We start from the raw sequence: 20,962 nt of genomic DNA, 5'->3' as shown, positions 1-20,962 counted from the left end.
AAGTGGGTTTCAGCAGGTGGGGGAACCCTAAAATTGACTGTAAAGCTCAGTGTGAGGAAAAGAATCACAACTCACAAAAATTTCTATTGAGAGCTCCAGTAGATTTTCTTAATGTACAGATCGTGATCAGCTGATCTAAATCCATCACAGTACAGCAAACTAACCGGTTTAGCCAGCACTAACCTGCAGCATTTAAATAGCAGTTTGTCTACATCAGTTCTTCTCTGAGGAATTTGAGAGGGATAGTCTGCTTGGCCTGCTGATGGCACAAGAAGGTACAAATCTTTAATGCTGACTCTGTAAGAGAAAAAATCAGGGCCATAAATTCTGGTGTTAGGGAATGCTCTCTTTCCCCCTTCTCTCTCTCTGCATGCCGGACACCAACCTAGGATGGTTGCCGTGGTGATGTGAGAAGCAACATCTCCCTACAGGGAGATGTCCGAAAGGTCCAGAAGATAAAATGTGAGCGGACATGGGGTCTAAAGGCTTTCCTCCAACTTTGACCAATGTTATGTTAACATTCTGTTTTTACCAAGTGTTTACTGCCTGGGGATGGCAGCCTTTGTCTCCTGGAGCGGTGCGGAGAGATGGAGGTCCATGTCACCATGTAAAAGTAATTTGAAATTCTAACCGTTCAATAAATTTTTTTTTGCAAACTTATAACTGACCATGTTTGCCTTTGCAGCACTTGTAGCACCTGTGATACTGTTTAGGCTCAATCTGGATTAAAGGTCCACAGTGACATTTGACTAACCTGAAATTAGTCAAACCAAAACTAACGAGCCTGTTTTGAAAATGTAAGGAGTAGAAAGTACAGGTAATTGTTTAAAAATGAAGGGAGTAAAAGTAAAACAGTTGCCAGAAAAATACGTACTCAAGTAAAGCACAGATAATGAAGTACAATAGCAAAGATTTGTACTTTGTTACTTCCCACCCTATTTAAGTTGTATTACACTTCATTACTGTTTAAAGGATTTTTATGTTAGAGGTTTAGTTGTGGATTCTTATTAGTTATCATATTAATACAAAAATGTCCCATGATTAGAACTGTCAGTGAGAAGCTTATATCGGTCCGCACTTCATACACAGAAAAACACTCCACTTCTAGTGAACAGACTGTTATTTTCTGATTTGCATACAAACTGGTATGCCTTGTTTACTGGAATGCACGGACCTTTACGGTGATGACAGATGTTGAACAGGAAGAATCTTTACACTGAAAGTTGTGCTCTTATAACATATATACATATGTTCTTCAGCTCTGCAAGATAAATACTTTCTTGTTCCCCAGAACTTGCTAACTGTCCTTAGTGTCATGCAGGTATACTTGTGAAAATTTAAATTATATTTCCCTGACTCCACAGACACAGTGATATCATTACATGGCATGAAATATATAGCTACTAATTGTCCAAATACCCTCATATGTACTGTTATAGAAATCGTCTTGTGTGGCTTCAAGAGGTATAACAACAGATATCTGACACAAACCCAAAGTAAGAAAAAATGGCAAAATCTAGAAATAATAATAAATTTGACATTATTAGTTTCTTAAATTGACAGATGACGCTGTGTCATGATGTTTGCTTTGCTGAATATTCATATTTATAGTTGTCATATTACTATAAATTATGTCAAATAATTAGAACCGTGAATGAACAATTTAACATCGCCTTCAATCTGCCCCTGCAAAAACAGGGGCAAGTCGAGAGGTTAGTTTGTCCGCTTACTTTGACCAATCGCATTAAAGAGAAACCACATTAACAAACAGCAGCCCCGCCCCCTTCTGTTCCTAATAACTTGAGCAAGGTGAGCAAGTTGTTGGTTATTTGAAGAGTGAAAGACCAGCTCTACACAGGAAAACACCAGGAGCTACTTGGAGTTAGCCTGAAAGACAAAGGTGAGCATCAAATTAATAAGTTTGTTCCATTTTAAAATCTATTTTAAGTTAAAATGTAAATTTTGTACTGTGTGGGCTTTGACTTCTGGTCACTTTCTGCAGCGTGCTGGGGTATGCTCTCACAGCTGCAGACAGATGATGAGCTATAAATTCCTCATTATGCAAAGTACAGCAGCTGTTAATGCACCTCAGTAATGTTTAGACAACTATAAGTCCTATGTTGGCTCCTTTATTGGCACTTAGAGCTGAAACTTTGAGAACCTTTTCAAAGAGTAAAACAAACCAGGCGTAAATTTTCTGCTTCCTGTCTTTTTTCTTTTTCTTGCTTTTAATAGAAAATTTAGTGACTTTATCCTTACTCTAACCTGTCACTGTAATTCTATGCAGCCAGAAACTGCTGGTAAAAAAAAAACAATTTCTAAGCCTAAATAAAATTTAATTCTTCTATAAATTAATTCTAATGTCTTGTTTCTGGACTTTCACCATCAGCCCACAGCTCTACATTTCATTGGCTTTGCACAGCATACGAGAGAGAGAATCCAACAATGTGCGACCTAGAGAATACTTTCAGAGAGAAAACTGTGGACAAGCCGGTAGAGATTAATGAGAAAGATGCTGTGGATGTTACAATGGAAAAACTGAGTAGCATTAAACACCACAGCCTCACAGTAAACTTCACTGAAGGTAAAATGTTGTTGTACAGCGGGTTTGTCTGTGTGCAAGGCACAATCTGTATCTGTGCATCATGCAAACATTTAAATCTTCATTGATCTGCAACGATTTGTTTGTTACTAAGCAGTTAATGTGATTAAATGAACCATACCATTTCTATTTCTTTACCCTTTATTAACGTACTTTTTAAATTTGCACCAGATTGGCCTCAAGTGCTGAGTCACAAAGATCCAAATGATGAAGTTCTAGATTTTAAAGTTCGAGAACGTGAAGATTCAGGCTTTGAAGATCAAGTCGATGAAGAGCCTTCTGAAGTCACAAAGACAGATGAAGAGTCCAACAGTGGTTTAAGCTGGAGTGATGAAGCGTTCATTGAGGATTGTTGTCCACTTTGTTCACATGTTTGCACTGAGCCTGCGGTGCTGCAGTGTGGCCACAGCTTCTGTAACGGCTGTGTGCAAGAATGTGAGAAGTGGAAAAAGTCTTTTAAATGTTCACTCTGTAACAAAGTCAACAACAACCCAGAGCCTCCAGTTAATGTTTCCATGATGAGTTTGAGTGAAAGCGACAGAGTTGATCCATCAGGAGGACAAAGAAATGTGCAGGTGAGTGTGCTTCATTCTTTACTGTTGATCCAGAATGTTTCATACTCCCGTATAAAACCATAAAGCTTCATCTTAATAGGGTTATTAGGCACTTTGACTCAATCATGGATGATCTGCGATAGCTAGTCAACATCATCTTTATTCAGCTACTTATACAACCGCACAGAGTGCTCAGAAAATTAGCAGTTGATTCTATGGAGCTCATTTTCAGCTCTAAAGTTTTACTCTGGGATTCCAGAGAACAGCTTTTTTATTATTCACTGACTTTCCTTGTGCTTCTGAGTGTTTGCTTTCTTGAAGTTATCCATTATCCATTAGGGACATGATGGATGATTATAGTAACCACAAACTTTTTCCACACAGTAACTGTGTTAAGAATAAAAAGTGAGAACCCCAGAACGCAAGGATAAATGTGTAACACCTCCAGTCCAGGATTAGAGAAGATGATTAGCAACATAAAACACAATAATCTTTAATCCAGAGAAGATTTCCTGTTTCTTACTCACCATCGGTGTTTTTCTGTTCTGCTCTTTTAATCTGCAGCCCCTGAAGTTGTCGACTCCTTCATCTCCAGAGCTTCCACTGTCTGAAGATCTGACTGAGGAGACTTCAGTGTTTGGCAAACATAAAGAAAATGTTCCCCATGTGCTCATCATTAAATTTGTTGAAACGTTAGTTGTAACGACTGTTGTCACGTTTGGTGAAGCTGATGAAGACTGAAACCTTTTCAGTTAACTTCAACATAATAACCTTGATGAGATATGAGGGTTAAATGAGCCAGTGCTCCTTCACGACCCTCTCAAACATTCCTCCTTATGAACATAACTCCTCATATGGTTTCTCTTCATGTAGTGCATTAACAGGCTGGCGTTAACTCATCACGAGCTGGTCTTTTTATGAAATGGTTTATTCTGCTGCCTGTAACAGTATATTTTGAGGTTTTTTTTTATCCCTCTTTCTTTCAGATGAAAAGTAGCACAGTTTATGTTAAATATTCTCTCGTGTTTTTCCTGTTAGTCTTATTTATTTGTAGATCTTACATCATTTAAAGTTCTTTGGGCAGTATCGTGTGTTTTGTATGCCGTAAAAGTGACAAAGCACAACTTGGACTTTGCTTCCATCTTGTGTTCAACAAGCACAGCTACAGTGTGCAGGTCTGAGAGTGTGAAACCAAACTGTGAACTAATATGTTTTTAACTTCTTTTCAGTGACTGATGCCTCGCTAATGCTTTTATATGTAATATTCTATTTTGGTAGAATCAATTTCTGTCTTCTATCGGGAAGGATGATTTGATTATCTTTTATGTTTTTGTCTGAAGTTGCATTAAATAAAATGTAAAAGCAAAAATTAAGACTGGATATTTTTTAAGAAAGCAGAACCATTCTGATCTAAACCCAGACGTTCACTCAGAAGCTTTACTCTTATCTCACTTTTTCGAGATAAATGATGCTGATGATGACTAATAATATTATGGTGATCCTGTAGACTAGGAAAATGATGTTAGTCAGGTCTAATACAAATCCATGAATCACAGGTTTCAGTAAAAGTGACATAATTTGATGCTAGTGTGATAACAGAATATCACACTAACTGTTCATGCTGTTATTATTATTATTAATCCTTTATTTATCCAGGTAAAAAATCTCATTGAGATTAAAAATCTCAAACTGATGTATGTAATCACACTAAAAAATGTTTTATAATCTAAATAAATAGATAGATATAGAAATGCTGGTAAACCCACAGCTGTAACAGAATCTGTTTCTGATCACAGTTTCAAGAACAGATTTATACAGGCTCTCTACATGACATCATGATATTAAATGATATTATCAAAGTGCATTTGAGATCACAATAGCTCAGTTTCCATTATCTACTATATATTATATATATTCCATTTCCTTGAACAATTCAAAAATCCAAACATGAAATCATACTTTTTCTTTCAGGGTTCTAGTATGTGGCCTGCATGAAACACCATGATAAGAACACGTCTACAGTCTATCTTCTGGACATTGTCACACTGTTAAAGAGTCTAATTTAATTGCATTTTTACACTCTGCATTGTGCATCTCTTTTCGGAAGTCCTTATTCATTTTTCTTCCTTCCTTTCCTTGACCATATGACATTTCCATCAAGGAAATGTGGTTGCAAAAAGAAGACAGGAGGTAACTTTTTGGACAACTCAGCGGCACCCTGGAAATTTTCTAAATGAACAGAAAGGTCTAAAAAACAGATGGTATTAAGTCTCCATCTCACTGTACATAAAATGATCTAAGATTTTTAAAAAAGTGTTTATTTTTCATATATAAATAGTACAGAACTGAATCAGTTTGATCAAAGATGATCTTGTACACGTTTTAAGACCAATAGTACACAACTTGGACTTTGCTTGCATCTTGTGCTCTACAGAGAAAGCTGCAGCGTGAAGGAGGAGTGTAAAAACTACTGTGACTAAATGCAGCTAGTTACGTCACAGCATCAGTGATTATACCACACTAATGAAACACACAAAATTTTAGAGTTATTTGGGCAGTTGGAGGCGCTGCCAATATGATTTTCACTCTTTGAAATCTTAGGCCATGTCTGAACATGAATATCTCAGCAACTATTAAAGATGAAACGTTCATGTTCCTTTCTTACGATAAAAATTTAATTTGAATCTGTAATTTGGGACACAAGAAAAAAAATCTCCACGACTTGGCTATTTAAAAGTATGAAGAGAAATTCAGGCAGTACTGTAAAGTCCCATATTTGAGCATACACTGACAGAAATCTTGACATTGGAAAAGACTAGTGAGAATTTCTGAACCTCACATAGCAAAAGAACAACAACAAAAAACCCCTTTTATAAAACTTTCATAGTAGTTTGATCAAATAGGATAAGTTGTACTACAAACACAAACATATCAATAGATAGTCTAAATAATTCAGTTAAGCATCATCAGCCATGAAATGTGTGTTTGTGTGTTTGCTGATGTTTGTTGAGCTGATGGAAATATTGCATTTCACAGTTCAACACTTTTTGGCACAACACTGAAAGTATGGATACCTGAAAATTCTTTATAAAGACTTTACTTTCCTGGCTATCATCTATTAACTAATATGTTATTTGGTTATGTAGTTTTGTAAATTATTCAGTGTTGGGGAGTAACGGAACACATGTTATGTATTTAAAATACAAAATATGAGTAACTGTATTCGGTTATAGTTACCATTTAAAAAGGTGGTATTCAGAATACAGTTACTTTGTTGAAATGAATGGATTACACGGCGGTCTTTTCCTGTTTCATATGTTCGGCTATGCCTTCTCTATTTTTGGTAATTCCACGCTGGAGAAAACCCAAACAAAACACGCATTAAGAGGCTCTAATGTCGGTGTCTCAGTCTCGCTGCCCATGTCACCTCTACTTTCGGCCTGCATAATGACGTGAAGAAGTATTTTTAAAAAATTATTATTCAAAAATTTTTTTCATATGAAAGCAATAGGTAGAGTGTTACAGGCATAGACCTAAAGAATGTAGCCTTATGGGCAGTGTAGCCCAGTTGTAAGTAAATAATTAAGACTCGACTATGTGTTCGTGTTTTCCTCCGAAACAATAAGTTCCATTGGAGCAGCCTTTCAGTGCCTCTCTCTGTCTCTCGCTAGCAAAGTTGACCCAGACAACAAAGTAAAGCTAGTTTTCAGCTACAAGCCCGACACAGAACCCGACATATTAGCCAGAGGTCCCCTTACTGCGGTTCGGAGCCACAGACCTGTTTTATATACGCGCAGAATAGGAGATCACTGCTAAAAGTGCAGCCTTACTTAATGTCAACATACTGTTACTCATTTTATATTAAGATTTAAAAATCTAGTTGTTATTGGTATGGCGACTATCCTTAAGTAATAGCAATAAATCACACAGCAATAGTACATTCATGTTGTTGTAAACAGCATGATAATATATTAAGTAATCCAAAGAATTCAGAATATGTTACTCTCATTGAGTAACGTAACGGAATACGTTACAAAATACATGTTGGGGCATGTATTCTGTAATCTGTAGTGGAATACATTTTAAAAGTAACCTTCTCAATACTGAAATTATTTAATATGTTTGTAAGATTGTTGTGTACCATGAGGTGTGCTTTGTTGAAGGAAGTTTCTTGTTTATCATTATTAGTTATCAAATTAATATAAAAGATGTCAGTGATTAAAACTGTGAATAAGAAGCTCAGGTCAATAAAGGACCACTTATGTTCTGCACCTTATACCCACAAAAATAGTCCACTTCTAGTGAACAGGGAGAATAGTTTCTGTTTTACTGGTGTGCCTAGTTCATTGGAATGTATCGGTCTTAGATGGTGACGACATCTGTTGACCAGGAAAACTTCTTACACAAACACATGACATCAACGTCTGACTTATTTACAAAAGTGCTTCAAATGAAAAAAACAGAAAAAAAACTGTCTAACAGGACTGAAATGTTGTAAACCACAGTTATCAGTAATCAAGGAAAAAGCTAAGTTAGTACGTTTTATTAGCAACTATCGCACCTTGTTCTATCTAATGCAAATGTAGCACATTTAAAGGCTATTTGATGCTTACAATAACAACTTTTCCAATCATTCTGTCAACGTCTCGGATCTGTGACCCAGCGCTTTGAGTTATTTGGTATTGTTGATTTCTTATGTTAGCGTTTAGTTCATGTGTTGTTCTTAGTTAAGGTTGTAGTTGAGCCATTTTGTATTTTTGATTACTTATAAGATAATTTTAAGTTTTAGTATTTTTATTTAGTATGTCTTAGTCTAATTTATGTTTCTTCCAGGTCGCCATGTTTTTGAGTCTTGTCCTGTCTTCTGTGTAGTCTGTCTTGTTCCCTATGTTAAACGTGTAAGTTAAGCCTGTGCCTTGGTCTCCCTAATCTGTTTTCATTTACCTCTCCTTGTGTTCCATGCATCCCCAGTCTGTCATGTGTTTTATGTCTACATGTTCCATGTTCCATTGTCAAGCTTGTGTTATCGTGCCTTGTCTCTCCATGTTTCCTGTGTTATTTTGAAAGGAGGCTCAAAATGAGCCTATTTTTGTTTTAAAACTTCGAAACAGCAGACGTAGATCTCCTGCTGGTCACAAGTTATGTTGGGGAATATTTGCTCTCTTTCATTTGTCCTCCATCAGTATTTAATACAGGACACAGCCCCTCCAGCTGTTAACACATCAAGCATTAACTAACATCACCATGTAGTTTGTGAATTTGTTTGACAGCTTATTGCGTGCCATGATGTGCACTTTGCTGAAGATAGCCAGTTGTGGATTATTATTAGTTATCGGATTAATATAAAAAACTGTCAGTATGAAGCTCAGGTCAATAATGGTCGCTTTTAGTCGGCAACATATACCCAGAAAAACATCCCATTTCAACCGAATAGACATGTAAGTTTGTGCTTCATATAGTAACTGGTATGATCAGTTCATTGGAATAGACTGTGACAATGACTGCAACAGGAAATTTTACAAAGAAAACATTTCACTCTAAGGTTTGAAACAGTGGTGTGTGTGATATGTGATGTTGCAAAATTTGGATCCAATCCCAAGTAAATACACGGCCATTGTTGCTGATAGCAAGTATTGATAAAGATGCTTTTAACTCACAAAGGCAGCTTATGTATGATTAGCAGGGAATGTCTGAATATAGTCTACAGGTATGATAACACTTAATTAAAATTAACTAATGCTTAAGATCCAAAACAACTGAATCATTATCTTCAGCTGGATATTTCTTGCCTCTGTGGAAGAACTCTGTGGGGTCTGGGTCTATCTGAAGGATTTTTTTCCTCCTCCGTCAGTATCTTTTACCAGAAAAAGTCTCTTTTTCACAGGTTTTCAAGTTTTTATACAAGTTGCTTGTGTTGCCAAAGTAAATGGCCTGTATTTATATAGCGCTTTACTAGTCCCTAAGGACCCCAAAGCGCTTTACATATCCAGTCATCCACCCATTCACGCACACATTCACACACTGGTGATGGCAAGCTACATTGTAGCCACAGCCACCCTGGGGCGCACTGACAGAGGCGAGGCTGCCGGACACTGGCGCCACCGGGCCCTCTGACCACCACCAGTAGGCAACGGGTGAAGTGTCTTGCCCAAGGACACAACGACCGAGACTGTCCAAGCCGGGGCTCGAACCGGCAACCTTCCGATTACAAGGCGAACTCCCAACTCTTGAGCCACGATCGCCCCAAAGTATTGAATTTCATTCTTACACGCCTACATCTTTACAAGGTTATTATTTGCAGCCATGAAATACCTCCCCTCCGGCTTTTTCTCACCCACTACATGTAGCATACATATCTGTTTAGCACAGCTGAGTCATGTGACAACAACAAAAACCACAGCAGAGCAGGGAGGAGGAAGAGGAGCAAAAAGTGCACTGATCTGTTTACTGTTTGCGGAAACAGTCCATTACTGGCACTGCAGACTTTGACAATTACATTCAAGAGAAATTTGATCGCAGTGCAACACTTCTGTCCCTTTGCTGACCCACTTATCGTAAATGTGAGCAAGTTTTAAGGAACAAGGAACAAGGCTTGCTTGGTAGGGCTTTGATACGCACAACCATAGTTATGTTTCTAATGTGACCATATTAGCGATGTTCACTGTTACTGTTACCATTCAGCCGAATCCACACAAGCAAAGCATTTAACAGAATGAAGCCTACAGTTTTGCTTTTTGTATTTTAGGCTTTTACCATGTGTAATATAGGTTTCCACTTTTGTAACAGTACATATATGTGGTACTGTGCAAAACTTTTGAATCATCCCTCATTTATTTATATTTTGCTTCTAAGGAGCCAGAGTTTCTTGTCATTTTTCTCCTGTATCTCTCCTGAAGGCATTTCAAAGATTTTCTTTGGACTTTGGCTGTTTTTCCACAAGTTTTCCTTCCAGTTATTGAATCTGATCCTTTTCTGGGAAATTTATTTTGTTTGCTTGTTGTACCAATTAGAACTGACCTATGATTTAAGCATGAATTAGCCAATGTTGTGTCACCACATAACAGATAACTTAGCAAAGAATCAATTTATATTTAGCAGCCTGTTGCAAAAATGACTAATTTGTTCCAATTGTTTAGCCAAAAGGATGAAACATGGCAAAAACAACAGTTTGACAGACATAAAATGGTTTTTTTATTAATTCTATGTCTACATCAATCTGTAAAACATCTGGAGACTGTCATGATTTGGGACTGCATTTCAGGAGGTGATGTTGTGTATCTTGTCAAAATTGATGAAATTATGAACACAGAAAAGATTTTGATGTGAAAATACGTAAATGGAGTCAAGGACATAAAAGTTGGGGGTGGGGGCAAGGCTCTACAGGATGGCAGTTGTCCCCCTTTGCCCACCTGTAGATCCGCCCCTGGCTTTGACTTCTTGTCACTTTATGTCCATTGCTGGGGTGTTCTTCTCTTCTTTTAGCTGCAGACAAATGATGAGCTATAAATTTCCCATTATTTCAAACAAAGCTGCTGTGAAGAAATGCACCTCAGTGATGGTTCAGAAATGAAAAGCATAATCTGAATGCTTGATCCCCACTGTGGGGTCATGTTTTATGGCATTCACAGGATCTCAGCTCATTTGAACACCCATGGGAAGTTTTGAGCCCTGTGGGCCAACTTTCTGCTTTTTTTTTGAGAGTTTGTTGTGGATTATTATTATTAGCTGTTATATTAATTAATAGAAAATATATCACATGTTCAGAGCTGTCAGTAAGAAGCTTAGGTCAGTCCGCACCGGATACACAGAAAAACAGTCCACTTCTAGCGAACAGACAGTTATTTTCTGGCTTGTATAGAAACTGGTATGTCTTGTTAACGGGAATCCCCGAGCCTAGATGGTGATGACAAATGTTGACCAGGAAGAACTTTTACACAGAAACATGTGTTCTTAAGTCATTTGTACAGATGTTTTTCAGCCCTGGAAAATAAATACTTCCTTGTTCCCCAGAACTTGCTGACATTTCTTTGTTTTCACGCAGGTGTACTTGTGAGGATTGAAATGACATTTCTCTGACTCCACAGACATAGTGATGTCAGTACATGGCATGAATTGTATAACCACTACTTGACCAAATACCCTTGACTGGACTGTAAATCTGGAAATAATATTACATTTGCCTCTGTTACTTTCAGAAATAGCTTGTTTGATAGATTGCTGCGTGCCACGATGTTTTCTTTGTTGAAGAGAGTTAGTTGTTTATTATTCTTAGTTGTCATATTAATATAAAGGATGTCAAATAATTCATACTCAATACAACTCCGCCTTCAGTCTTCCCCAGAAAAAAAAACTGCACATTTTCCGCAAGTCGACAGGTTATTTTCTCTCAGTCTACTTTAACCAATCACATTCAAGAGAAAATGCATTACCATACTGGAGCCCCGCCCCCATTCCAAATAAAGGATCTAAGGTGAGCAAGTTGTTGGTTATTTGAAGAGTGAAAGACGAACTCTACACAGGAAAATAGCAGAAGCTACTTGGAGTCAGCCTGAAAGACAAAGGTGAGCATCAAATTAATGAGTTTGTTCAATTTTAAAATCTATTTTAAATTAAAATGTAAAGATGTTACCGTTTTTATTAATTTATGTTTCATTTTCTTTCATAAATTTATTCTAAAGTCTTGTTTCTGGACTTTCACCATCAGCCCACAGCTCTACGTTTCACTGGCACTTTGCACAGCATACGAGAGAGAATCCAACAATGTGCAACCTGGAGAATACTTTGGATAAGCCGGTACAGATTAATGAGAAAGATGCTGTGGAAGCTACAATACAAGATTGGGCTCAAGTGCTGAGTCACAAAGATCCAAATGATGAATTCAAAGATTCAGACTTTGAAGATCAAGTTGATGAAGAGCCTTTTGAAGTCACAAAGACAGATGAAGAGTCCAACAGTGGTTTAAGCTGGAGTGATGAAGCGTTCATTGAGGATTGTTGTCCACTTTGTTCACATGTTTGCACTGAGCCTGCGGTGCTGCAGTGTGGCCACAGCTTCTGTAACGGCTGTGTGCAAGAATGTGAGAAGTGGAAAAAGTCTTTTAAATGTTCACTCTGTAACAAAGTCAACAACAACCCAGAGCCTCCAGTTAATGTTTCCATGATGAGTTTGAGTGAAAGCGACAGAGTTGATCCATCAGGAGGACAAAGAAATGTGCAGGTGAGTGTGCTTCATTCTTTATACGCTTCATACACCCATATATCAACCATGTAGCTTCATCTTAATAGGTTCATTAGGCACTTTGACTCAATTATGGATGATGTGCGATAATTAATCACCATCATCTTTATTCAGCTACTTTTACAACCGCACAGAGTGCTCAGAAAATTAGCAGTTAGTCTTAAGTTAGCACAGCATATTTAAGTGCCGGAATGATCAGGACACATCAGTCCTAAGAGAGGAGATGAAGGACAAACAGTCCAGCAGGTTTCATTACAGGAAATAACCCAACTTTCCAAAACTCACCTCAACAAACTGACCTAACCCAAAAACCTCACTAGTCAGGCTGATGTAACTAAACCTCCAGTGAAGGAAATGATTCTTTGGAGCTCATTTTCAGCTCTAAAGTTTTACTCTGGGATTCCAGAGAACAGCTTTTTTATTATTCACTGGCTTTCCTTGTGCTTCTGAGCGTTTGCTTTCTTGAAGTTATCCATTATCCATTAGGGACATAATGGATGATTATAGTAACCACAAACTAAGAATAAAAAGTGAGAACCCCAGAACGCAAGGATAAATGTGTAACACCTCCAGTCCAGGATTAGAGAAGATGATTAGCAACATAAAACACAATAATCTTTAATCCAGAGAAGATTTCCTGTTTCTTACTCACCATCGGTGTTTTTCTGTTCTGCTCTTTTAATCTGCAGCCCCTGAAGTTGTCGACTCCTTCATCTCCAGAGCTTCCACTGTCTGAAGATCTGACTGAGGAGACTTCAGTGTTTGGCAAACATAAAGAAAATGTTCCCCATGTGCTCATCATTAAATTTGTTGAAACGTTAGTTGTAACGACTGTTGTCACGTTTGGTGAAGCTGATGAAGACTGAAACCTTTTTAAGTTCATTTAACTTCAACATAATAACCTTGATGAGATATGAGGGTTAAATGAGCCAGTGCTCCTTCACGACCCTCTCAAACATTCCTCCTCCTTATTTTTATGTATTTGTAACTCCTCCTATGGTTATGGTTTCACTGTTCACTTAAAGATGACTTGTATTAATTGCATATTATGTTTTTTTTTTTTATCCCTCTTTCTTTTAGATGAAAAGTAGCACAGTTTATGTTAAATATTCTCTCGTGTCTTTCCTGTTAGTCTTATTTATTTGTAGATCTTACATCATTTAAAGTTCTTTGGGCAGTATCGTGTGTTTTGTATGCTGTAAAAGTGACAAAGCACAACTTGGACTTTGCTTCCATCTTGTGTTCAACAAGCACAGCTACAGTGTGCAGGTCTGAGAGTGTGAAACCAAACTGTGAACTAATATGTTTTTAACTTCTTTTCAGTGACTGATGCCTCGCTAATGCTTTTATATGTAATATTCTATTTTGGTAGAATCAATTTCTGTCTTCTATCGGGAAGGATGATTTGATTATCTTTTATGTTTTTGTCTGAAGTTGCATTAAATAAAATGTAAAAGCAAAAATTTAGACTGGATATTTTTAAGAAAGCAGAACCATTCTGATCTAAACCCAGGCGTTCACTCAGAAGCTTTACTCTTATTTCACTTTTTTGAGATAAATGATGCTGATGATGACTAATAATATTATGGTGATCCTGTAGACTAGGAAAATTATGTTAGTCAGGTCTAATACAAATCCATGAATCACAGGTTTCAGTAAAAGTGATATAATTTGATGCTAGTGTGATAACAGAATATCACACTAACTGTTCATGCTGTTGGTAAACTGATGTATGTAATCACACTAAAAAATGTTTTCTAATCTAAATAAAGATAAATATTGAGGACAAAGTGTGTTTGCATACAGAAAAAAGTATTTACATCAATGTATGATTAAAAAACAATGTCAGCTATCTCATGTCTAAGAAATGAGGCTACTACTACACACATCTTCCAGACACTATTCACCTGCATAAAGTGTATAAGTTTCATTATGGTTGCATATTTATATGTATTATGATGATTTTGTAGGCTGGGGTAATTCACATGGCAAAAATGAGTGTATTCCCTATTCTCTAAATGAGGTGTTGTTATTGCAAAATGAGAGCAATGCAATACCTTTATAAGGTACTGTAGGCGTACAAACCCCACAAATGGGTAATGGGTTTGTAGGTAGTTGCTAGACAACGTGATGACATCATATCTACTCTAGATAAGAACCTCCAGTGGAGTAAGATGTGTCGCGTAAGAGACTATCCCTGTTTATGGCTGAGGTGTTACATTTTGGTGTTTTGTTTTTATATTTCTGTTTTTAGTCAACTTTGGTTTTTTAGTTTCCAGAGTGGGTTTGCTGTCTTCACCGTTTTAGTGCTTAGAAATGGTTGGTTTCACTTTAATCTCCTAGGACCTGGCATCCACATATGCGGACATCACATTTTGGGTTGTCTAGACCAAAATACCAAATTCGCTACAAGGGCCTGATTTCCACTTACGAGGACATTAAACTGCCACTCTTCTATCAAAATTGAAAACGAATGTCATCATATGTGGATCTAATTTTTCTCAGAAACAAAAATCAGGTATAAAAAAACAAAATCAGGTAATTTTTTGTTTTTACATTCATTGGGTCCCAATCAACCCAAATATCAAAGAGAAATAAAAAATGCATGCCATGAAAGCGTTCGGGTCTTAGGTGGTTAATTTTTATTACTGGCTAGTGATTTTTTTTTTAATCAATTATAAGACAATTATAAAACAATAAATGGCCTGTATTTGTAGAATAAAACAAGCTTGACTCATAGCATTCCCAGTTTCAATAAAGATAAACCAAAGGCTCCTCATCCTGGTCGTGGTAGAATTTGATCAAACTGACAAAAAAATGTAAGTAAAACTTTTCCAATATATTAGGATATAGAAGATGATTTTGTTTGACTTCATTGTATTTATAAAGTACATTTTTTATTTGTTTAGTTTCAGAATGAATACCCTACCCTACACCTTTTTGTTTAACAGCTCAAAAAGTTCCATTGTGTTGTTGAAATATTCTGTCATATTCATTTGATTTATTTTCTCTCTGATTTGGGACTTTCCGGGCCATCCATCCATTCGCTTCCGCTTATCCTTTTCAGGGTCGCGGGGGGCGCTGGAGCCTATCCCAGCCGTCATAGGGCGAGAGGCGGGGTACACCCTGGACAGGTCGCCAGTCTGTCGCAGGGCCAACACACAGGGACAGACAACCATTCACACTCACACATTCACACCTAGTGGCAATTTGGATTATCCAATTAACATATCCCCACAAGCTGCATGTCTTTGGACGGTGGGAGGAAGCCGGAGTACCCGGAGGGAACCCACGCAAACACGGGGAGAACATGCAAACTCCACACAGAAAGACCCCGGCCTGATGGTAGAATTGAACTCAGGACCTTCTTGCTGTGCGGCAACAGTGCTAACCACCATGCCACCTTGCTTCCGGGCCTTTCATGGAAATTGTGTTTGGCTATACTGATTTTGCATAATTTACATGTCTTCTGTCACTGCATTTAGCTGCCTGTGTGTGAATCTGTGTCTGATGTATTGGTTGTTACATTTACCCTAAAAAACTGTTTTTTTTTTTGTTGGATACCAAGTTAGTTTGTCCAAAATCAATCAAGCAATCAATAAAACAAGGCAAAATATCTTGCAGCTGTTTGACATTTACATTTTTTAGTAAACGAAACTTTTGTGGTTTGTTTAAGAAGGCAGACTGTCTGTGCATGCAAGAAACCATACTTCCTGTTTTTCTCAGGAAGTAACCTTCTCCTTTAATACCATCTGCCAGTGTGTTATTTAAGTGGCAGTTTCACTTTAGTAAGCAGCCATGCATTCGTCTTCTGGTCTGTTAAATTTAATGGTGTCTTAGCAGATTTGTAACAGTAAAAAATAGGGTTTGTTTAATGTATTTATTGACCATCTAGTTGACTGTTTGGAAGCAAATATCTTCAGTGAACAGTCAGAGATGTTAAAGACTGAGGACAAGGAGTATTCCCTGACAGAAACTACATGAGGATTAAAGTACTGTAAAAAGAAAATGGACCAATCAATCGTTAGTAATAAAACAGATGATTTCTCTGAAGGTAAGTCTAATTTTTTTTAATGTAAGGCAACAAAAAGATAATCTGAAAAGCACCAGCAACCATTTTTCTTCAGTGATCTCTTATTCTTGCTTTCTCTCCGAGTCAGTTCCCTTTATTCAGGCTGCGGTTCATCACTTCCAGCCAAACTACACTGCACAGAGTGGTGGCAATGTGGTCGCTCCTTCCATAATTGGTTCAAATGTTGGCAACATAAACATCAATATCTTCTCAGCAACGCAAGGTAGATACATGTAGATACACGCAGTTAAGTGAATGCGCCGTTTGGTCTCTTCTGATCTTTGTGTCGTTTTGCAGAGTGTAAAGAGGACCTCAACAATGACCATACAGACAGCTGTGGTGCTCTGCCGCCTGAAAGTGAGTGCTTCTCAATTATTTAATTTAAAAATGTTACATTAAAAAAGTAAACCATTTAAATAAATGTTTTCTCTTTCAGTTGACAAGGTTGCAGAAAGTCAACAAAACCTGAAAGCCACTCTGAGGAGGAAGTTCAGCCACATTCTCGAGGGGCAGGCGACAGAAACAAACAAAATCTCTCTCAATAACATTTACACAGAGCTCTACGTCACCGAGGGAGGAAGCGGCGAAGTCAACAAGGAGCATGAGGTGAGACACATCGAGACGACACCCAGGATCCATGTGGGCCAGGAAAAATCAATCCACTGCGATCACCTGTTCGCTCCTCTGCCTGAACGTGGCTGTGACATAAGGACTGTCGTCACACGGGGAGTTGCTGGCATTGGAAAAACTGTTTTGACCAATAAATTCACTCTGGACTGGGCGGAGGAGAGAGCAAATGAAAACCTAGAATTTGTATTTCCACTTTCGTTCCGAGAGCTGAACTTGATGAAGAAGAAAAACTTCAGTCTAGTGGAGCTTCTTGTTGTGCTTTTCCCTGAAATTAAAGACATAGAAATTTTCACTAATGTGAAAAAAAACATGCTCTTCATCCTCGATGGCCTGGATGAGAGTCGCCTCTCTTTGGACTTCAACAGATGTGAAATACTGTCAGATGTGACTCAAACTACCACAATTGCCGTATTAATGACCAACCTCATTAGGGGCAGATTGCTCCCTATGGCTCTCGTGTGGATCACATCACGCCCCGTAGCTTCCAGTCAGATCCCAGCGAACTGCGTTGATCTAGTGACTGAAGTTCGAGGTTTCAACAACCTGCAAAAAGATGAATACTTCAGGAGGAAAATTAGTGATGTGAACTTAGCAAACCGGGTGATAGCACATGTGAAAACCTGCAGGAGCCTTCACATCATGTGCCACATACCAATTTTCTGCTGGATGGCAGCGACTGTTTTCGAGAAAACAAAAGAGAGCAAAGACACACCAAAGACTCTCACTCAAATGTACATACACTTCTTATCCTTGTGTGAGGAGGCAATGAAGAAAAGGCTGACAGGAAGAAGGGAGTCAAATGCTGACTGTGTGAGAGCTAATCTCCTGGCTTTAGGAAAGCTGGCTTTCCAAGAACTCGAGAAAGGCCACCTGATCTTCAATGAAAGCGACCTAAAGCTGAATGGTATCGATACTGAGCAGGCATCCATGTTCTCAGGAGTCTACACACAGATCTTCCATGAGGAGATGACAGTGTGCAAGGAGAAGATGTTTTGCTTCGTGCATCTGAGTATTCAGGAATTCTTTGCAGCGTTGTACGTCTTCCTCACGTTCCACAACGACAACGTTAACATCCTGGTGAAGTTGTCCGCGTCACGACGCTTTCTATCCAGACCATCTGAGCTCACCCTCTACAAAGAAGCAGTGGAAAAGGCTTTGCGGAGTGAGAAAGGAGATTTTGACATGTTTCTACGCTTCCTTTTGGGGCTGTCCCTGGAGTCCAATCAGACGCTGCTGAAACATCTAATGGTCAACAACCGAACACAACAAAAGACAAGAACTGAAATCGTTAAACACATAAAGGAGAAGATCAGGTCCAGTCCATCACCAGACAGGTGCCTCAATCTCTTCCACTGTCTGAACGAGCTGAATGACCACTCCCTCGTGAAGGAAATTCAGAGCTACCTCAGCTCAGGTAGCCTTAACAGAGCCAATCTTTCACCTGCCCAGTGGGCCACACTAGTTTTTGTATTACTGACATCAGAAGAAGAGCACAGTACGTTTGAACTGGGCAACTACACCAGGTCAGAGGAGGGTCTTCTCAGGCTGCTACCTGTCGTGAAAACAGCCCAAGTAGCAAAGTAAGTAGTTTACAGTTATTAATTTCTACAGGAGAAAAAAACAAAACTCCAAAAGACTGAGAAGAGTAACTCCTCAATTGATATTGGAACCCAGTGCTTTTAAGTAACATCTCCTAATCTCTTCCTACCTGGAATGACCAGGGCAAAATCAGGGCATCTGTGCATAGCTAATATCAGCCTGTCACAAGCATAGAAAAAAGCACATTTAAAGTCGAGCTTTTAGAGGAAGCTGCAGCCTGACCTATTGGCTCGAATCTCTGTTACATATGCCCAACACATTATTTAAAGCTTTGGCTGTGTTTGATGTGAAAACACCACAAGGTTTTCGCTGCAAAGCTCGAGAGGGAAAATCCCAACTAGATCAGCAGTTTCTGAAATACTTAGATCCGTCTGGCACAACAACCATTTCACATTCAGAGTCACTTAAAACATTTTTTATTCCCTGTTCTGATGCTCGGTTTCAAATTCAGCAGAATGTCCCGACCATGCCTAAATGCATTGATTTGCTGATTAGATGTTTGTATTAACACTTGATCAGATGACAAAAGTACCTAACAAAGAGTTAGTGAGTATATATTAAATATACATGATGTTAGGCAGTTAGCTAACATTTTGACAGATGTTTTTGCATAAAATTTCAAACAGTGCTGGATAACAGACGTATTTCTAATCTGCATATATAAGGGGATTTTGCTTCCTGGGATTACTTACCATTTTCTTGCTGTTTTCCCTGTTGCAGTCTGAATGCATGCAACCTTACGTTGACCTGCTGTGAGAACCTGGCGAATGCCATCAGTTCATCCCAACTTAGAGAACTGGACTTGAGTAACAACAATCTGACAGATGTAGGACTAATGAAGCTCTCCAGTGGGTTGAGGAACAGCAAAGTGGAGGCGCTCAGGTTAATATTCAACATGTTTCTTTTATTTTTATTTCTCAGCCAAAATGTAAGCACATGATTACAGCATTTTCCTTTGTGCAGACTGAGGAGCTGTAGCCTAACAGAACGCAGCTCCAATGACCTGGCATCATTTGTCAGCTCTGCCTCTTGCCTGCTAAAACTACTGGACCTGAGTGATAATGAGTTTCACGATTTAGGAGTTAGAAGGTTTTCTGATGGACTGAGGAGCTCTGACTGTAAACTGGAAACCCTCAAGTGAGTGTCCTGAGTGTGAGGCTATGTACTGGTACAAAGACAGATTCAAACTGAAGTTGTTCTTGTCACTGTCATGGAGACAGCTGGATGAAATAACTTTCTGTATTTCTTGAAGTTTGTCCCTGTGCAGTGTGGGAGAAGAGGGCTGCATTTTCTTGGCATCTGCTTTAAACTCATGCCACCTGAGAGAGCTGGACATGAGCTACAACCACCCAGGGAACTCAGGGTTGAATCTTCTAACAGCTCTGAAAGAGGACCCACAATGCAGCCTGGTGAAACTCAGGTAGTGATGGTATCCACAACATCTGAAAAGTAACAGGTTATTTCAGTGCAGAAATAGTGAAGAACTGGGTGATGTAACCATCAACCATTAGATAGTTTCTCCACCAGATAATGTCAGTATCACCAGTGTACACAACTAACATTAATTGTGATGCAAGTGTCTGAACATATTTGTCCCTCTGTTATGATTTTAGCATGGATCAGTGTGGTGAGTTCCGGATTCAGCCAGGTCCAAAGAAATGTGAGTAACCACAACCTCCCTCCTTTCTCCTATACTCAGAAAACTGTGTGATGTAAAATATGAACTGAAATTTTAAATCTGATTCATCAGATATCATCAAACTCACCCTGGACCCAAACACAGCACATAAAGATCTTTCTCTATCCGAGGAAAACAGGAAAGCAACACGCTGGACCAAGCAGCCATATCCAGACCATCCAGAAAGGTTTGATTTCTGGCCTCAAGTGTTGTGTAGAAAAGGGCTCACAGGACGCTACTACTGGGAGGCGGAGTGGAGTGGGAGAGTCTTCATAGGAGTAGCCTACAAACGAATATCCAGGAAGGGAGAGACTGATGACTGCTGGTTAGGTCGAAATAACTCCTCCTGGGGCTTGAACTGCAACAAAGATGGATACAAAGCCTTGCACAAAGGCACAGGCATTCCTATAACCACCAAACCCAACTCCAACAAAGTAGGAGTATTCCTGGACTGGTCAGCAGGGATGCTCTCCTTTTACATGCTCTCCTGTGGTTCCCTTAAACTCCTCCACACCTTCCACACTACCTTCGATGAGCCTGTTTACCCCGGGTTTCACCTTGGCTGGGTGGACTCAAAGGTTTATTTGTGC

General features: G+C 38.7%; 1 protein-coding gene and 3 long non-coding RNA genes across 4 annotated transcripts in view; 3 read left to right on the top strand and 1 right to left on the bottom strand.

Moving 5' to 3' along the window:
• Positions 1 to 1,820: 1,820 nt before the first annotated feature.
• Positions 1,821 to 4,453, top strand: LOC308390380. Its single transcript, XR_013970439.1, has 4 exons — positions 1,821 to 1,900; positions 2,390 to 2,584; positions 2,774 to 3,177; positions 3,721 to 4,453. It is a non-coding gene; the product is annotated as an uncharacterized lncRNA (long non-coding RNA).
• A 7,206-nt stretch (positions 4,454 to 11,659) lies between these two features.
• LOC308391040 lies at positions 11,660 to 14,060 on the top strand. Its single transcript, XR_013970555.1, has 3 exons — positions 11,660 to 11,717; positions 11,835 to 12,372; positions 13,083 to 14,060. It is a non-coding gene; the product is annotated as an uncharacterized lncRNA (long non-coding RNA).
• A 2,320-nt stretch (positions 14,061 to 16,380) lies between these two features.
• LOC308390579 (NACHT, LRR and PYD domains-containing protein 3-like) overlaps positions 16,381 to 20,962 on the top strand; it is a 4,723-nt gene continuing 141 nt past the window's right edge. Inside the window, exons 1-9 of the mRNA XM_080872754.1 lie at positions 16,381 to 16,447; positions 16,554 to 16,688; positions 16,763 to 16,822; positions 16,902 to 18,675; positions 19,415 to 19,576; positions 19,658 to 19,831; positions 19,947 to 20,114; positions 20,308 to 20,354; positions 20,445 to 20,962. The exon at positions 20,445 to 20,962 is cut by the window's right edge and continues 141 nt beyond it. Of these exons, the coding sequence (XP_080728880.1) occupies positions 16,402 to 16,447; positions 16,554 to 16,688; positions 16,763 to 16,822; positions 16,902 to 18,675; positions 19,415 to 19,576; positions 19,658 to 19,831; positions 19,947 to 20,114; positions 20,308 to 20,354; positions 20,445 to 20,962 (3,084 nt within the window). The 5' untranslated portion in view covers positions 16,381 to 16,401. The remainder of the gene's footprint in view (positions 16,448 to 16,553; positions 16,689 to 16,762; positions 16,823 to 16,901; positions 18,676 to 19,414; positions 19,577 to 19,657; positions 19,832 to 19,946; positions 20,115 to 20,307; positions 20,355 to 20,444) is intronic.
• LOC308390580 overlaps positions 17,240 to 20,962 on the bottom strand; it is a 9,703-nt gene continuing 5,980 nt past the window's right edge. Inside the window, exons 3-4 of the long non-coding RNA XR_013970456.1 lie at positions 17,519 to 17,638; positions 17,240 to 17,360 (exon numbers count right to left, since the gene is read on the bottom strand). This is a non-coding gene — a long non-coding RNA (uncharacterized lncRNA). The remainder of the gene's footprint in view (positions 17,361 to 17,518; positions 17,639 to 20,962) is intronic.

The sequence above is a fragment of the Rhamphochromis sp. 'chilingali' genome, assembly GCF_963969265.1.
Source record: "Rhamphochromis sp. 'chilingali' genome assembly, chromosome: 22".
NCBI classification, from domain to species: Eukaryota; Metazoa; Chordata; class Actinopteri; order Cichliformes; family Cichlidae; genus Rhamphochromis; species Rhamphochromis sp. 'chilingali'.
The sequence above is the reverse complement of the archived record's forward strand: the minus strand, read 5'-3'. Positions and strand labels throughout refer to the sequence as shown.